This window comes from Staurois parvus, unplaced genomic scaffold (assembly GCF_062004578.1).
Source record: "Staurois parvus isolate SC_StPar_1 unplaced genomic scaffold, SC_StPar_1.0 ptg000059l, whole genome shotgun sequence".
Classification (NCBI taxonomy): domain Eukaryota; kingdom Metazoa; phylum Chordata; class Amphibia; order Anura; family Ranidae; genus Staurois; species Staurois parvus.
This window is the reverse complement of record NW_028317855.1, coordinates 12,201,195-12,220,299: the sequence shown is the minus strand read 5'-3', so window position 1 is coordinate 12,220,299 and position 19,105 is coordinate 12,201,195. Positions and strand designations below refer to the sequence as shown.

The window sequence follows — 19,105 nt, the reverse complement described above, 5'->3', positions numbered from 1 at the left end:
ACTGTGAACTGAAAAATATATATTTCAATACACAGATAATGCTTGTTTTAGAGAATGGGTGTTGTTTAAAGTGACAAAACTGGGCTGTTTGTCTTCTTGCCTGGACTGCTGGATACTAGAGTAGGCTTTGTTGTCTGTACAGGCTTCTGTTCTATAGGTGGTACATCGGTGCATTTCTTCAGGTTACAATACTCCCATCGTAGACTAGGATCTGTAGTATAACACCATGGGCTTTTGTCATCATCTGGATTTCTGCAGTAATTCTTTTCCAGTCCCCTGCAATATAAATGTAATGTGTGTGATTCCATTTGTTTTCTCCAAGGAAATTACTGCATGTGATGATCACAATGGGCAACACAAAAATTGAACCTACCAAAAAATTGTCATGCATTAATCTCTTATCTATAAAATATGCTTTCAGGACAAATATTAGCGGTTAACCGGCCCATAAACTATGTGAATTTCACCCACTACATTTTTAACCAGTTGAAATTCGCTACATAGATGGCTCTGCCCCACCATCCCACCTGACTTCCTGCAATTGAAAAATCAAAGAAGGACAGAAAACTGTTTGCTGAATAGTAGCTGCATTCACTCAGATGTGAATGCCAGCTGTCAAACTACAATAGCCACAGTGGGAGATTCATCCATATGTGCTATATAGCGTGGAAGAAATGAATCTGTTAGATTTACCTTTTTAGTTCAGTCCACTGGCTGAATTAAAAAATCTAATTGCATATGGGCAGCTTTAGGCAGATCGTTTGTCTTAAAAGTGGGAACAGACAAATCGTAATTAGGTCTATTTGGCAGGAACTGGCTGAATTTTGATATATGTGCGGCCCTCCCTGTTTGACAGAAGTCAATTGTTAGGTTGATTTCTGTTGAACAGCCATACTGGTAAACATTCATCAATCAGCAGCTCTTAGTTCTATCACCACTGAGCACACTTTCACACATTCTGCTGCTTCCATCGTTTTGGTTTGTTCTCTGTAATAATGGCAGCATCACTTACGCATTTGGAAATTTAAAAGGTGTCTTGGTATGTGAATGTGGCACTTGGGAGTTCCAGTCCTGACATCTTTTACCAGAAATTGTCATGTAAGTTGTGCCTCGGTATTCGCCTCCTTTTCCTTCATAACATTCTGAAACTCCTGTAGGTGTGGTAGGCTCAGGTATAACTGTAAAGAAAAATGTAAAAATTAATGTAATATAAATTACTATGCACAGTAGAAAACATTCATATGGTAAATACTTGGATTCTAAATTGCAACATACTTACCTACTCTTTGTTTCCCACAGCTTACTATCCCTTGATATGATAAGTTGACCAATGGTGAGGTGCAGAAATCAGAAAGAGGCAGAATAGGGCTTGAATTTCAAAGTAGTGGAACTTGCCTCGCTATACCCAAAGTTAGTAGCAAGTGCCTATAGGTACTTGCTTTGTACTCCCACCACCAGTTTAGTAGCTTTAACCTAAGCACAGGTTTACTTTAAAAAGCTAACATCTTCCACAGTGGTAAACTGTTATGTACAATTATGATAGGAGAACCTTTCATAGCTGGTAAGATTGAATAAAGACACAAGTCCATCCAGTTCAACTTGACACTACCATATTCCATATCCCTGTTCAAAGAAACACATCTAAAAGTTTTTTTAACTTATCTACAATCTCCACTGACACCACTACATATGGAAAGAAGGTCCACATCCTTACAGCTCTAAGAGTAAAGAATTCTTTATTCAATTAAAATTAAACTGCTTAGGTTAAATAGTTTCCTCCCAATGCTAGAGTCACCATTTATAACTCTGGACCCTGGATATACAGCGGCTTAGGTCAGTGCAGCTGTTGTCACACAAGCCTGTACATATCAGCGGCACAGCATCCTACAGCCTACAGAACAGCAATGTTTGTCTAATGGAACTGTTATACAAGTCAGTTTGTGCACCATCCATGTATATAGTGGAAGCAGCCAGCATTACCACTTGCCATTCTGTTTTCTGCTTATAATGCCTTCTAAAACAAGCCTAAGAGTCTAAAAACAGATTGTGTTTCACAAACAACCTCCAGACACACAGCTAAGCAATTAATACATTTCTCAAAGACTCTCAGTTACCACTTCCATTGTCAGCACTATGTCTCAGCAAAACATTGCACTTTCTGTAGAAGCTGAAACGCAGAAACAACAAAAGTCTTACCAGATCAGGTAGTAAGCAGACAAGGTAATAGCTTGGTTAAACCAACTTGGTAGGCTGAACAGAATTACGAGTCTTATAAAGAAGAACTGGCTAATGTTAAAGCGGTAGTAAACTCTACTTAAAAAAAAGAAAAAAACAAGTTTTCCTCTGCAAGACAAAGGCATAATGTGCATCGCATAGACTGTACTTTAACCGCTTAGGGACCACCCACAGAAAATTTACTGCTGTAGGGCGGCCGCTTTGCGCAGTATCATGTATATACACATGATTCTGCATTTGCAGGTAGGGAAAGCGCGCGATCGCCCTATCCACACCGTTGATCGCAGCCCTGGGTGTCAATCACTGGCCAGTGATTACCTGCAGGCGTTCGGTGATTACCAGCGATAACTGACATGGAGAAGGGCTGTCAGTTTGGACACACTGCTCAGGATGGCTGAGCACAGCCATCACGATCAGTGTGCTTTACAGTGAAGCACACACTACCACCCCCTAGTAAAACACTCCCATTACACAGTTAACCCTTTGATCGCCCCCAAATGTTAACCCCTTCCTGCCCAGTGATAATAGTACAGTGTCAGTGCTTTTTTTTTTACCACTGATCACTGTATTGGTGTCACTGGGGATGTCAGTGACACCAAGTCAGTTCTCCCCCAGTGTCAGAATGTCCGCCGCAGTCCCGCTATGAGTCGCTGATCGGCGCCATAAGTCGCTGATCACCGCCATAAGTCACTTATCAACTCCATTATTATTATAAAAAAAAATTTACAGTATCTATACCGCCATTTGTAAACGCTATAACTTTCATGTAAACCAATTAATTTACATGTATTGGGATTTTTTTTTAGCAAACACATGTCGCAGAATACATCTTGGCCTAAAGTTATGACGAAATTTTATTTTTTATTTTTTTTACTGCACAGGTTTAATAGCAAAAAGTCCAAAATATTGTTTTTTTCTGAAAATTGTCTGTTTTTTTATAACGCAAAAAATAAAAAATGCACAGGCGATCAAATGCCACCGAAAGAAAGCTCAATTTGTAGAAAAAAAGATGTAAATTTCATTTGGGTGCAGGGTTGCATGACCGTGCAACTGTCAGCTAAATTAACGCAGCGCCTTAATGCAGACCGCTTCTTTAACTGCTTACTGACCGCCCTATATCAGAAAAACTGCTACAGGGTGGCCCGGGGGCGCAAAATCACGTGTGTATATATATGTCATACGCGCACCTGTGGTTTTCACGCACCTCCCAGATAGCATCAGCTTGCCCGTTAGTACACCACTAATCATAGTTAACCCCTTGATTGCCAAGAACACGCTCATACACAATAAATCTCTATTGCTAGTATAGTGTCTGAATGGATCAATATCTTTGATCAGATCAGCACTATATAAGCGTTCACATTAGTATAGCATCCCCAAAAACACAGTGTTAGCGGGATCAGCCCCGGCACCTGCCAGCACCTGTGTTTAGCCCCTGCGCTTACCCCCCCTTCTCCCCCAGCAAGTGCAGTGTCAGTAGGTCACTGTCACTTGATACATTGCACACAAAACCGCAGAATCAGGCCTGATCTCTGTTAGCAGTTGCCGGTAAATTTTGATGACTCTCATATGCAGCAGAGTGCCAGTACTAGTGCCGTTCTACCTTTTGGTGAACTGGCGAGCACCAGTGACCTAGTACATCCTGGTCTTTCACATACTGCAGTATCACTTTGTGATGTGGCGAGTCCCATAAATGCAGTACAAGATGGTGCGATAGTGAGCACAAGTAGTGTCTCACAGCCACCTAGAATTCGTACACAGGCTTGTAGAGCCCCAAGTATCCTTCTGCATGTGCTTGCAAATCCTGATTGGCAGCCCACAAATTCTGCGGCACCCGTACTTCCACCCAAATTCAGGTGGAAACAGCAAATTTAATTACTCCCCTTGATTTTTTGGAGCTGTTTTTCACGGAAGATCTGTATGCATTGATTGTGGATCAAAGCAATTTATATGCACAACAATTTATCGCTGCCAACCCAAATTCAAAGCTTGAAAGACCATTAAGGTTTCCAAATTAAAATTTTTTCTGGGCCTAACCCTCAACATGGGCATTACTAAAAAAATTAATTGCGGTTGTATTGGTCCACAGACCCAATTCATCATATGCCTGTGTTCTCTGCTGCCATGGCCAGGCATAGATATGTAAGTATAATGTGTTTTATGCATTTCAACAACAATACACTCTGTGGACCTAGGGGTGACCCTGAATTTGACTGGCTCCACAAAATTCGACCCCTCGTAAATCACCTTAACCAAAAATTTGCAGATGTCTATACTCCCCAGCAAAAAAATCTGCGTTGATGAGTCCCTCAATAATTTTTCTGGTCACCTTGCAGTCAAACAATTTCTCCACAGCAAGCGTGCCAGATATGGGGTCAAGATATATAAGACCTGTGAGAGGGCAACAGGCTATACATATAAGTTTCGAATTTACAAGGGAAAAGATAGTCACGTGGAGCCCCCCGGCTGCCCACACTATATGGGGAGTAGTGGCAAGATAGTGTGGGACTTGGTGTCATCTTTTTTCCATATGGGGTGCCACTTATACGTGGACAATTTTTATTCAAGCGTGCCACTATTTAGACATTTGTACAATCTTGGAATTGGTGCATGTGACACCGTGCGACCTAATGTGTGCCCACCATTAGAAGTGGGTGGATGCAAGGTGGTATATTCTAATGGTGGGCATACCACAGACTTTTTCTGGCAGAGAGTTATTCTCTTTTTTTTCATTCAGCCCACAGGCTGCATACAAAAAAAAAGAACATAGCATATATACCCAACAAGAACCAGTGACGTACTGGTACATCACTGGAATTTGAATGCTTCTACCAGGATGATGCCTACAGCTGCAGGCATTATTCTAGTATCGTTTTTTTCAGCTGACGATCGGCTTTCATGTAAAAGCAATCCTAGTGGCTAATTAGCTGCAGGATTGCTTTTACAAGCAGCACGAGCCAATGCCCTCCTCCCCCACTGCCTTCCATAGCCTTCTCGGGCAGTCGCGTGCCATCGGGGAACCTGAGAATGCAATAGGAAGAAGGGTCAGCAGCACACCAGAGGATAGATGAATATAGTGTGTATTTATTGATCCATAGGACACATAGGACACACAAAACACCAGGACATACATGCAGGACTTGTTAACACTTTTCACACAATCTCGTGCTTAATCATAACAGAGAAAACAACAAAAGTGCTTTCTTATATAGGTAATAGTTAATAAAGAACACCTGTCCTAATCAGCACTCCTGAATCGTGAGGGTACGCCTACTAATACATTGTAACAAGACATATAAAACCATTGTATCAAACATGTAGCAGAATACATTTTGGCCTAAATTTATGACTAACTTTGATTTTACTATATATTTTTTATAGCCGAAAGTAAAAAATGTAGTTTTTCCTAAAAATTTTCGGTCTTTTTTGTTTATAGCGAGAAAAATAAAAAGTGCCCAGGTGATCAAATACCACCAAAAGAAAGCTCAATTTGTTTGAAAAAAGAACGTAATATTTGTTTGAGTACAGCATTGCATGACCGTGCAATTATCAGTTGAAATAATGCAGCACCGAATAGCAAAAAGAGGCCTGGTCATTAAGGGGGGTAAATCCTCTGGAGGGCAAGTGGTTAAATATACTGGACCTCTCAAAGCGGTAAAACACTAAAAGGTCACAGGAAGAATTAAAGGAATTTGATGAGCTTAATCTAGAGAGAGACAGTTTAGTACTAAAAACAAAGACAAAGGCAGAAGTGAGAATCACACAATTTAATACATCTAAACCTCATCCCTCTGCATCTACAAAACACTCCTCAAGATCCACCAAGTCTCTACAATCAAGATCTTCCTCTCTCAACCTTAAAACTTGTTAAAGCCGATGCCGAAGCTAAAACCTCTAAAATCCAGACAGCCTTTGCCCAAAAGAAAGCAAAGATGGAAGCAAACACTTCAGAAGCTGCAAGAAAGCGTCATTGAAAGCAGAAATGGAAGCAGAAAGTGCATGTAAGAAAGCAGAGATTGAAGCAGAAGCCACTGCAGCTGCATGCAAAAGAGCAGAGATGGAAGCAGAAGCTTCACACAAGAAAGTTCAAATGAAAGCAGAAATGGAAGCAGAAACTGAATGCAAGAAAGCACAGATTGAAGCAGAGGTAAGAAGGAGCTGCATGCAGGAAAGCAGAAATGGAAACAATGGGCTTTGGAGAAACAATACCACACCACAGCCATGGCAAAGTTAAAGGTTTTAGAGTACAATGCTAGCAAAAGTGAAGGAGGTAACAGCAGCAGACTCAGTTGCATTGTAGGCATCATATTCCTCACATGCTTTCCCAAAAGTTCAACTCCAGGTCACAGCAGTTGTACCCCCCCCCCAACCAAAGGTCAGTACATTGTGCCTACCACCTCTCAAGGAAAAATTGAGAACACACACAAAAAATATAGACTTAGCAGACTTTTAAGGCATCCACATATAAATACTATATAAAATCAAATGACTTTTTCATTATTTATTCACATAATTAAAATATAAAAATAAATTTGAAGCATGTTTACATATAACAACAAATAGCAAATAGCCCCAGATGGAAATAAGTAGCTTGACAGAAACAGGTGCTATCCCCTATTGGGCAAACCTCTTGGGGTCTTCAGATGTTGAAACTGGATCTAAGTTTTTGCCCCTCAAAAACCCTGATAAATTTGATTTAGTAAAATATATTTATCTCTTTGCTCGCAACCATACAAATATTTTTTTGAAACACAATGTACTGATATTCTACAACAACCTAGGCATGATAAATTTCAAGGATTTACAGTACTATGGATGATTGTTGAGCATTGAGAGATTTGATGCAGTTAATACATGAGAACACTGCTCTCCCAATACAGACACAGAGATACGACAGCCTCAAGTATAGTTAAAATAGCACAAAATACAACTTTTGATTCCACCATTGCAATTTCATATAACATACCTATTAAGAAAAAGTCATCCAAGTTTCCCTCCTTGCAGTCATGTCCATGTGTTTTGACTTTAGATGTGTCTTTAGATTTTGGCCAATTAAGAATGGTATGTACCAATTACAGTAGATACGGTCAAGGAATTTGAAAAGGAATTCAATTAAATCCGACTTAATGGCTCATCTGAGGTTTTGATAGACAAGGACACCTGGGAGTTCCTACGTCTTCCATGTTCCTACAGTTTACTATGCCTAAAACCAACAAAAGTCTACAAAGCCCCTCTGGAAGATCCATAGTCTCTGGGCTTGATTCCATCTCAGCGAGCTAGTTTGTAGATGTTTTGCCTTACACTACACATTACATGTCTGCCTTCATTTATCAAATATACTATGGATATACTTAAAATATGGAAGGCACGATAATTCCTACTTCTGTACTGTTAGTGACAATTGACATTGAAGCCCTCTATTTCAGTGTCCAATGTGAGACAGGCATTCTCACTATTAAGCAGCTCCTAAAAGAACAAGATACATCCATTTGGGCATTTAATGAGTTTGTACTTTTGCTACTTGTATTTATACTGACAGTGCTTTTTTTTCAGAGAATACGTGCAGGTACTCCCCCCTTCCAAATCATCCCTTGTCTCCTCCACTATACACCTCCAAGCACTTTGTTTCATCCCCAACCCACCTCTTGGTACAGCCCCTTTTAGAAAATACAGAGCCAATATTCACTACTACCAGATACAGGGCAATGGGGACTTACTGCACCCCATTGTATGCAAACCTGTACCTGGGGGATTGGGAGAGGAATCTGTTTTCAGATGAGGCCTTCTTCATGTACCTATACATGCATGTGCATATATGAGATCCTTGCTATGTGGACAGTTACCAGGAGAAAATTAGAAGCATTTATGTTGGCACTTAATACAAACATACAACTTAAAATTCACAATGAGTTGCAGCTCAAATTTTTTTGGACTTATAAATTGTTATTCAATCAGATGGTGCACGTAGTACAACATTTTACAGGAAGCCAACATGGGTAATACTATTTTACATGTGCATAGAGCACAACCGACCCCACTTACTGTATTTGTAGTATCCCATACAGCCAATACAAAGTTGTATATTAGATTGAGGCAATTGGCAGGTTACTCACAAGAGGATATTGCAACAAACTTTTAAAGATATCTTACTGAAGAGCTAAGTGACAACAATGCTCCAAATTGCTATTTTAAAACTGCCCCAAAACATCAGTTGATACAATCAAACTAATAATGACTTATTTCAACCAAACCCATATTACATGGGACATGATACTTAAATATTGCTGCCTACTAGCAAATGATCCCATGATAGGTAGGTACTAGAGATGAGCGAAGAAATGAAAAATTCGATTCGGCTGATTCGGCGAATTCCAGTGTGAAATTCGATTCGATGCGAATTTCTCCGCTACGAAGATGACTTATTTAAAGGGTTTCTAGGCTTCAGAGAGCCTTTAAATTAGTGCAGAACACTGTACCTTTAATTTAAATGCCCTTGGAGATGAGGAAGGAGAAGGAGAAGGAGAAGGATGAGAAGAAGGAGAAGGAGAAGGATGAGAAGAAGGAGAAGGAGAAGGGTGAGAAGAAGGAGAAGGATGAGAAGAAGGAGAAGGATGAGAAGAAGGAGAAGGAGAAGGATGAGAAGAAGGAGAAGGAGAAGGATGAGAAGAAGGAGAAGGAGAAGGATGAGAAGAAGGAGAAGGATGAGAAGAAGGAGAAGGATGAGAAGAAGGAGAAGGATGAGAAGGAGAAGGATGAGAAGGAGAAGGATGAGAAGAAGAAGGCTGAGAATAAGGAGAAGGATGAGAAGAAGGAGAAGGAGAAGGATGAGAAGAAGGAGAAGGATGAGAAGAAGGAGAAGGAGAAGGATGAGAAGAAAGAGAAGGATGAGAAGGAGAAGGATGAGAAGAAGAAGGATGAGAAGAAGAAGGATGAGAAGAAGGAAAAGGATGAGAAGAAGAAGGATGAGAAGAAGGAGAAGGATGAGAAGAAGGAGAATGATGAGAAGAAGGAGAAGGATGATAAGAAGGAGAAGGAAGAGAAGAAGGAGAAGGAGAAGGATGAGAAGAAGGAGAAGGATGAGAAGAAGGAGAAGGATGAGAAGAAGGAGAAGGATGAGAAGAAGGAGAAGGATGAGAAGAAGGAGAAGGAGAAGGATGAGAAGAAGGAGAAGGATGAGAAGAAGAAGGATGAGAAGAAGGATGAGAAGAAGGAGGAGAAGGATGAGAAGAAGAAGGATGAGAAGAAGGAGAAGGATGAGAAGAAGGAGAAGGAAGAGAAGAAGGAGAAGGAGAAGGATGAGAAGGAGAAGGATGAGAAGAAGGAGAAGGATGAGAAGAAGGAGAAGGATGAGAAGAAGGAGAAGGAGAAGGATGAGAAGAAGAAGGATGAGAAGAAGGATGAGAAGGATGAGAAGAAGGAGAAGGATGAGAAGAAGGAGAATGATGAGAAGAAGGAGAAGAAGGAGAAGGATGAGAAGAAGGAGAAGGATGAGAAGAAGGAGAAGGATGAGAAGAAGGAGAAGGATGAGAAGAAGGAGAAGGAGAAGGATGAGAAGAAAAAGGATGAGGAGAAGGAGAAGGATGAGAAGAAGGAGAAGGAGAAGGATGAGAAGAAGGAGAAGGATGAGAAGAAGGAGAAGGATGAGAAGAAGGAGAAGGAGAAGGATGAGAAGAAGGAGAAGGAGAAGGATGAGAAGAAGGAGAAGGAGAAGGATGAGAAGAAGGAGAAGGATGAGAAGAAGGAGAAGGATGAGAAGGAGAAGGATGAGAAGGAGAAGGATGAGAAGAAGAAGGCTGAGAATAAGGAGAAGGATGAGAAGAAGGAGAAGGATGAGAAGAAGGAGAAGGATGAGAAGAAGGAGAAGGAGAAGGATGAGAAGAAAGAGAAGGATGAGAAGGAGAAGGATGAGAAGAAGAAGGATGAGAAGAAGAAGGATGAGAAGAAGGAAAAGGATGAGAAGAAGAAGGATGAGAAGAAGGAGAAGGATGAGAAGAAGGAGAATGATGAGAAGAAGGAGAAGGATGATAAGAAGGAGAAGGAAGAGAAGAAGGAGAAGGAGAAGGATGAGAAGAAGGAGAAGGATGAGAAGAAGGAGAAGGATGAGAAGAAGGAGAAGGATGAGAAGAAGGAGAAGGATGAGAAGAAGGAGAAGGAGAAGGATGAGAAGAAAAAAAATGAGGAGAAGGAGAAGGATGAGAAGAAGGAGAAGGAGAAGGATGAGAAGAAGGAGAAGGATGAGAAGAAGGAGAAGGATGAGAAGAAGGAGAAGGAGAAGGATGAGAAGAAGGAGAAGGAGAAGGATGAGAAGAAGGAGAAGGAGAAGGATGAGAAGAAGGAGAAGGATGAGAAGAAGGAGAAGGATGAGAAGGAGAAGGATGAGAAGGAGAAGGATGAGAAGAAGAAGGCTGAGAATAAGGAGAAGGATGAGAAGAAGGAGAAGGAGAAGGATGAGAAGAAGGAGAAGGATGAGAAGAAGGAGAAGGAGAAGGATGAGAAGAAAGAGAAGGATGAGAAGGAGAAGGATGAGAAGAAGAAGGATGAGAAGAAGAAGGATGAGAAGAAGGAAAAGGATGAGAAGAAGAAGGATGAGAAGAAGGAGAAGGATGAGAAGAAGGAGAATGATGAGAAGAAGGAGAAGGATGATAAGAAGGAGAAGGAAGAGAAGAAGGAGAAGGAGAAGGATGAGAAGAAGGAGAAGGATGAGAAGAAGGAGAAGGATGAGAAGAAGGAGAAGGATGAGAAGAAGGAGAAGGATGAGAAGAAGGAGAAGGAGAAGGATGAGAAGAAGGAGAAGGATGAGAAGAAGAAGGATGAGAAGAAGGATGAGAAGAAGGAGGAGAAGGATGAGAAGAAGAAGGATGAGAAGAAGGAGAAGGATGAGAAGAAGGAGAAGGAAGAGAAGAAGGAGAAGGAGAAGGATGAGAAGGAGAAGGATGAGAAGAAGGAGAAGGATGAGAAGAAGGAGAAGGATGAGAAGAAGGAGAAGGAGAAGGATGAGAAGAAGAAGGATGAGAAGAAGGATGAGAAGGATGAGAAGAAGGAGAAGGATGAGAAGAAGGAGAATGATGAGAAGAAGGAGAAGGATGAGAAGAAGGAGAAGGATGAGAAGAAGGAGAAGGATGAGAAGAAGGAGAAGGATGAGAAGAAGGAGAAGGAGAAGGATGAGAAGAAAAAGGATGAGGAGAAGGAGAAGGATGAGAAGAAGGAGAAGGAGAAGGATGAGAAGAAGGAGAAGGATGAGAAGAAGGAGAAGGATGAGAAGAAGGAGAAGGAGAAGGATGAGAAGAAGGAGAAGGAGAAGGATGAGAAGAAGGAGAAGGAGAAGGATGAGAAGAAGGAGAAGGATGAGAAGAAGGAGAAGGATGAGAAGGAGAAGGATGAGAAGGAGAAGGATGAGAAGAAGAAGGCTGAGAATAAGGAGAAGGATGAGAAGAAGGAGAAGGAGAAGGATGAGAAGAAGGAGAAGGATGAGAAGAAGGAGAAGGAGAAGGATGAGAAGAAAGAGAAGGATGAGAAGGAGAAGGATGAGAAGAAGAAGGATGAGAAGAAGAAGGATGAGAAGAAGGAAAAGGATGAGAAGAAGAAGGATGAGAAGAAGGAGAAGGATGAGAAGAAGGAGAATGATGAGAAGAAGGAGAAGGATGATAAGAAGGAGAAGGAAGAGAAGAAGGAGAAGGAGAAGGATGAGAAGAAGGAGAAGGATGAGAAGAAGGAGAAGGATGAGAAGAAGGAGAAGGATGAGAAGAAGGAGAAGGATGAGAAGAAGGAGAAGGAGAAGGATGAGAAGAAGGAGAAGGAGAAGGATGAGAAGAAGGAGAAGGATGAGAAGAAGGATGAGCAGAAGGAGAAGGATGAGAAGAAGGAGAAGGATGAGAAGAAGGAGAAGGATGAGAAGAAGGATGAGAAGAAGGATGAGAAGAAGGAGAAGGATGAGAAGAAGGACAGTTCTGTGACAGTTTCTGTCTATTTCTGACAGTTCTGGGACATTCACTCCATACAGCGGTTTCAACCGCTGTATGGAGGGAATGTCATAGAACTGTCAGAAATAGACTATTAATGACAGTTCTGGGACTGTCCTTCCATGCAGCGGTTGAAACATTGTATGTATTTGTTTCCATAAATGGATCCATTTATGGAAACAAATACATACAATGTTTCAACCGCTGCATGGAAGGACAGTCCCAGAACTGTCATTAATAGTCTATTTCTGACAGTTCCATGACATTCCCTCCATACAGCGGTTAAAACAGCTGTATGCAGTGAATGTCCCAGAACTGTCATAAATAGTCTATTTCTGATAGATCTGGGACATTCACTCCATACAGCTGTTTTAACCGCTGTATGGAGGGAATGTCATGGAACTGTCAGAAATAGACTATTAATGACAGTTCTGGGACTGTCCTTCCATGCAGCGGTTGAAACATTGTATGTATTTGTTTCCATAAATGGATCCATTTATGGAAACAAATACATACAATGTTTCAACCGCTGCATTGAAGGACAGTCCCAGAACTGTCATTAATAGTCTATTTCTGACAGTTCCATGACATTCCCTCCATACAGCGGTTAAAACAGCTGTATGCAGTGAATGTCCCAGAACTGTCATAAATAGTCTATTTCTGATAGATCTGGGACATTCACTCCATACAGCTGTTTTAACCGCTGTATGGAGGGAATGTCATGGAACTGTCAGAAATAGACTATTAATGACAGTTCTGGGACTGTCCTTCCATGCAGCGGTTGAAACATTGTATGTATTTGTTTCCATAAATGGATCCATTTATGGAAACAAATACATACAATGTTTCAACCGCTGCATTGAAGGACAGTCCCAGAACTGTCATTAATAGTCTATTTCTGACAGTTCCATGACATTCCCTCCATACAGCGGTTAAAACAGCTGTATGCAGTGAATGTCCCAGAACTGTCATAAATAGTCTATTTCTGATAGATCTGGGACATTCACTCCATACAGCTGTTTTAACCGCTGTATGGAGGGAATGTCATGGAACTGTCAGAAATAGACTATTAATGACAGTTCTGGGACTGTCCTTCCATACAGCGGTTGAAACATTGTATGTATTTGTTTCCATAAATGGATCCATTTATGGAAACAAATACATACAATGTTTCAACCGCTGCATTGAAGGACAGTCCCAGAACTGTCATTAATAGTCTATTTCTGACAGTTCCATGACATTCCCTCCATACAGCGGTTAAAACAGCTGTATGCAGTGAATGTCCCAGAACTGTCATAAATAGTCTATTTCTGATAGATCTGGGACATTCACTCCATACAGCTGTTTTAACCGCTGTATGGAGGGAATGTCATGGAACTGTCAGAAATAGACTATTAATGACAGTTCTGGGACTGTCCTTCCATGCAGCGGTTGAAACATTGTATGTATTTGTTTCCATAAATGGATCCATTTATGGAAACAAATACATACAATGTTTCAACCGCTGCATTGAAGGACAGTCCCAGAACTGTCATTAATAGTCTATTTCTGACAGTTCCATGACATTCCCTCCATACAGCGGTTAAAACAGCTGTATGCAGTGAATGTCCCAGAACTGTCATAAATAGTCTATTTCTGATAGATCTGGGACATTCACTCCATACAGCTGTTTTAACCGCTGTATGGAGGGAATGTCATGGAACTGTCAGAAATAGACTATTAATGACAGTTCTGGGACTGTCCTTCCATGCAGCGGTTGAAACATTGTATGTATTTGTTTCCATAAATGGATCCATTTATGGAAACAAATACATACAATGTTTCAACCGCTGCATTGAAGGACAGTCCCAGAACTGTCATTAATAGTCTATTTCTGACAGTTCCATGACATTCCCTCCATACAGCGGTTAAAACAGCTGTATGCAGTGAATGTCCCAGAACTGTCATAAATAGTCTATTTCTGATAGATCTGGGACATTCACTCCATACAGCTGTTTTAACCGCTGTATGGAGGGAATGTCATGGAACTGTCAGAAATAGACTATTAATGACAGTTCTGGGACTGTCCTTCCATGCAGCGGTTGAAACATTGTATGTATTTGTTTCCATAAATGGATCCATTTATGGAAACAAATACATACAATGTTTCAACCGCTGCATTGAAGGACAGTCCCAGAACTGTCATTAATAGTCTATTTCTGACAGTTCCATGACATTCCCTCCATACAGCGGTTAAAACAGCTGTATGGAGTGAATGTCCCAGAACTGTCATAAATAGTCTATTTCTGATAGATCTGGGACATTCACTCCATACAGCTGTTTTAACCGCTGTATGGAGGGAATGTCATGGAACTGTCAGAAATAGACTATTAATGACAGTTGTGGGACTGTCCTTCCATACAGCGGTTGAAACATTGTATGTATTTGTTTCCATAAATGGATCCATTTATGGAAACAAATACATACAATGTTTCAACCGCTGCATGGAAGGACAGTCCCAGAACTGTCATTAATAGTCTATTTCTGACAGTTCCATGACATTCCCTCCATACAGCGGTTAAAACAGCTGTATGCAGTGAATGTCCCAGAACTGTCATAAATAGTCTATTTCTGATAGATCTGGGACATTCACTCCATACAGCTGTTTTAACCGCTGTATGGAGGGAATGTCATGGAACTGTCAGAAATAGACTATTAATGACAGTTGTGGGACTGTCCTTCCATACAGCGGTTGAAACATTGTATGTATTTGTTTCCATAAATGGATCCATTTATGGAAACAAATACATACAATGTTTCAACCGCTGCATTGAAGGACAGTCCCAGAACTGTCATTAATAGTCTATTTCTGACAGTTCCATGACATTCCCTCCATACAGCGGTTAAAACAGCTGTATGCAGTGAATGTCCCAGAACTGTCATAAATAGTCTATTTCTGACAGTTCTGGGACATTCACTCCATACAGCGGTTTCCGGCAAAAAGTGTATGTGCAGAGTTCCTCTATTCTGCAGATACACTTAGAGGAGCTCTGCAGATACACTTAGAGGAGCTCTGCACATACACTTTTTTCCGGTTTGGAATTATTCTTATTTTCATCCTACTTCTTCTTCTTCTTCTTCATCCTCATCCTCATCCTCTTCTTCTTCTGAGGATGAGGATGAAGGAGAAGAAGAAGAAGAAGAAGAAGTAGGATGAAAATAAGATTAATTCCAAGCCGGCAAAAAGTGTATGTGCAGAGCTCCTCTAAGTGTATCTGCAGAGCTCCTCTAAGTGTATCTGCAGAATAGAGGAACTCTGCACATACACTTTTTGCCGGCTTGGAATTATTCTTCTTTTCATCCTACTTCTTCTTCTTCTTCTTCTTCATCCTCATCCTCAGAAGAAGAGGATGAGGATGAGGATGAGGATGAGGAAGAAGAAGAAGAATGAAAAGAAGAATAATTCCAAGCCGGCAAAAAGTGTATGTGCAGAGTTCCTCTATTTCTGACAGTTCTCTCACAGCTTCTTCACATGTACAGCGGTTGAAACATCTGTATCCTAAATGGAAACTAATAGATACAAATTGTATCTATTAGTTTCCATTTAGGATACAGATGTTTCAACCGCTGTACATGTGAAGAAGCTGTGAGAGAACTGTCAGAAATAGAGGAACTCTGCACATACACTTTTTGCCGGCTTGGAATTATTCTTCTTTTCATCCTACTTCTTCTTCTTCTTCTTCTTCTTCTTCTTCATCCTCATCCTCATCCTCTTCTTCTGAGGATGAAGAAGAAGAAGAAGTAGGATGAAAAGAAGAATAATTCCAAGCCGGCAAAAAGTGTATGTGCAGAGTTCCTCTATTTCTGACAGTTCTCTCACAACTTCTTCACATGTACAGTGGTTGAAACATCTGTATCCTAAATGTAAACTAATAGATACAATGTTTCAACCGCTAAACATGTGTTCCTTCTGTCAGAGAACTGTCAGAAATAGCGGAGCTCACTGCAGGGACACTTTTGCCGGCTGATCGGGAAATGTTCGATTCGCGCACCCGAAGTAGGCAAAATTTCGGTTTCGACACGAATCGAATATTTCCTGAAATTCGACTCGAATTCCGGTTCGCCTAGTTCGATTCGCTCATCTCTAGTAGGTACCTATGTCTGACCCCAGAGATTGTGTACAGACATGGCATATCTATTCGGGACAAATTTACTCAGGGGGGGGACACTTGTATATGGAAATGCACCTTTAGGTGCTGGCAATGCCCACAATGACCATGGATAGAAGATACAACTGTTTGGTTACCCATTCATGAGTTATCCTACCACATCACTACATCGACTGTAGGTATTGTCAATTAATCCTATTCAGCTGTGTTCATCTGTGTTGCCTTTTATGTAGGGAAAACTGTTTGACCTTTTTTGATGAAGGATATACAATATATTGCCAAAACTATTGGGACACCCCTCCAAATCATTGGATCCAGATGTTCCAATCACCTCTATGGCCACAGGTGTATAAAAGCAAGCACCTAGGCATGCAGACTGCTTCTACAAACATTTGTGAAAGAATGGGTCACTCTCAGGAGCTCAGTGAATTCAAACGTGGTACCGTGATAGGTTGCCACGTGTGCAAATTTTCTTGTTACTAAATATTTCAGAGTCAACTGTTGGTGGTATTGTAACACAGTGGAACCAACTGGGAACAACAGAAACTCAGAACAGAGCGGGGTCGGCACATGCTGAAGTGCACAGTGCACAGAAGTTGCCAACTGTCTGCAGAGTCAATAGCTAAAGACCTCCAAACGTCATGTGGCCTTCAGATTAGGACAGCAGTGCATACAGAGCTTCATGTAATGGGTTTCCATGGCCGAACAGCTGCATTACATCACCAAGAGCAAAGCAAGGTGTTGGATGCAGTGGTGTAAAGCACGCCACCACTGGATGTGTCTGGATTTGGTGGTTGCCAGGAGAATGGTACTTACCTGACTGCATTGTGCCACATGGTGGAGGGGGATTTTGGTGTGGGGTTGTTTTTCAGGGGTTGGGCTTGGTCCCTTAGTTTCAGTGAAGGGAACTCTTAGGGTGTCAGCATACCCAGACATTTTCGACAATTTGGAGATGGCCCTTTCCTGTTCCAACATGACTGCACACCAGTGCACAAAGCAAGGTCTATATGTACTTTTTGTACATGGATGAGCGAGTTTGGGGTGAAGGACCTTGACTGGCCTGCACAAATTTCTGACCTCAACCGATAGAACACCTTTGGGATGAATTAGAGTGGAGACTGTGAGCCAGGGCTTCTTGTCCAACATCAGTATCTTCTTGTTGGAGGCTGCCATTTTGCTGAAGCCCAGAGCCCTTGAGTAGCACTAAATCTTTAGGTTGTTGGCTGACTGACCTTTAGTGGATATGATTTTTGGCACAGTCCCCAAAAATAAAGAGCAACTGAGTTTGTACACTGTAGGGTGAGACAATTGGATTGATTTACTAAAACTGGAGATTGCAAAATCTGGTGCAGCTATGCCAATCAGCCAATCAGCTTGATCAATTAGGTTTTCACAAAAAAGCTGGAAGCTGATTGATTTCTATGCAGGGCAGCACTCTCCGAATTTAGTAAATCAACCCCAGTGTATTACTGGATTTTAAACAGCATAGGCACTTATTTTTAATGTTTTACACAGATATAACAGCAAAAAAGGCCAGCATGAATTAATCTAGTAGGTCTTAACTTTCTGACTAGAGTTCTGCTTTAAGCCTAAGAATAAGGTGCATAGACCCTATGATATGGACTTTATCACGGGTTTTAATTACCAATATAGGCAATTGGAAAAAACATTGTTAAAAACACTGACCAGTTTATGTAGCAATCCCACTTTGGGTAAAATTTTACCAAATAAACCTTCTTTTGTGTATAGTAGAGAGCTCTAGGTCTTACGAACACAATTGTACATAATATCCCTGATTCCCCAATAAAACAGTAATGTTTTTAAAGTTTATTTTTTTAAGCGTGGAAGATGCCTGCTGTGTAAAATGGTTCACAATCAGCTTTGGAAAAAGTCCAGTTTTCTATCATATCAGACTTTAAAACAATACCCCAACAAAAAAATGTATCATGTGCAACAGCACGCATGTCACATACATATGCCATACATATGCGAAAATTTATAAACAGCACCAGTTTTTTTTACTGACAAAAATCATGAAATTTACTGACATAGCCACATTTTTTACTGACACTTCAAAAAATACATAAAGTGGCCATTTTCAGTTCAAAACAGTGCAAATATCAATATTTAGGCTACACGTGTGTAGCTAGTGCTATCAGCAATGTGTTTAAGGTATAACAAAAGGCAAAGACATATTTTTCCAATTATATAAAGGTCAGGTTAATATAACCCAATACAGAGTACTTCTTTGCATTGTAAGGGGGAACTCTGTGGACCCTGACATAAAAGGGAACAATGTGAACCCTGATGTAAAGGAGAACTCTTAAGGCTCTGATGTAAGGGGGTCTCTGGTCACCACAGCCCCCTCTTTACACTAGAGTCCACAGAGCTTCCCCTTACATCACAGCCCACAGAGACTGTAGACATACTACAGGAGATGGTTAGAGACTGCGGACATTACACAAGAGATGGTCAGAAACTGCATACATGGCTGGGGAGGCAGAACATATTACATATTTAGATAAAGCAAGAAGGGTGGATAGGTTAACAGCTATTAGAGCCAAGTTAACTCATGGGGAAGAGTGACCAACTCATGGAAGTCTGCATTTAATGTGATCCAGGTATCTCATGTCTATATCCACCTTGAGTCATATGATAAAATATGTTGATGTGGTCCAGCACAATAAAGAAAACTCTGAAGAGCCATATAATATATTACAATAGACTTTCCTGTTTACTACCGGGTCAAAACCTCTGTCATTT

General features: G+C 40.9%; 1 protein-coding gene across 1 annotated transcript in view; it reads right to left on the bottom strand.

The window, feature by feature from the left end:
* PLG (plasminogen) overlaps positions 1-19,105 on the bottom strand; it is a 191,103-nt gene that overhangs the window by 33,476 nt on the left and 138,522 nt on the right. The window contains exons 10-11 of the mRNA XM_089668611.1: positions 1,013-1,178; positions 101-276 (exon numbers count right to left, since the gene is read on the bottom strand). Of these exons, the coding sequence (XP_089524737.1) occupies positions 101-276; positions 1,013-1,178 (342 nt within the window). The remainder of the gene's footprint in view (positions 1-100; positions 277-1,012; positions 1,179-19,105) is intronic.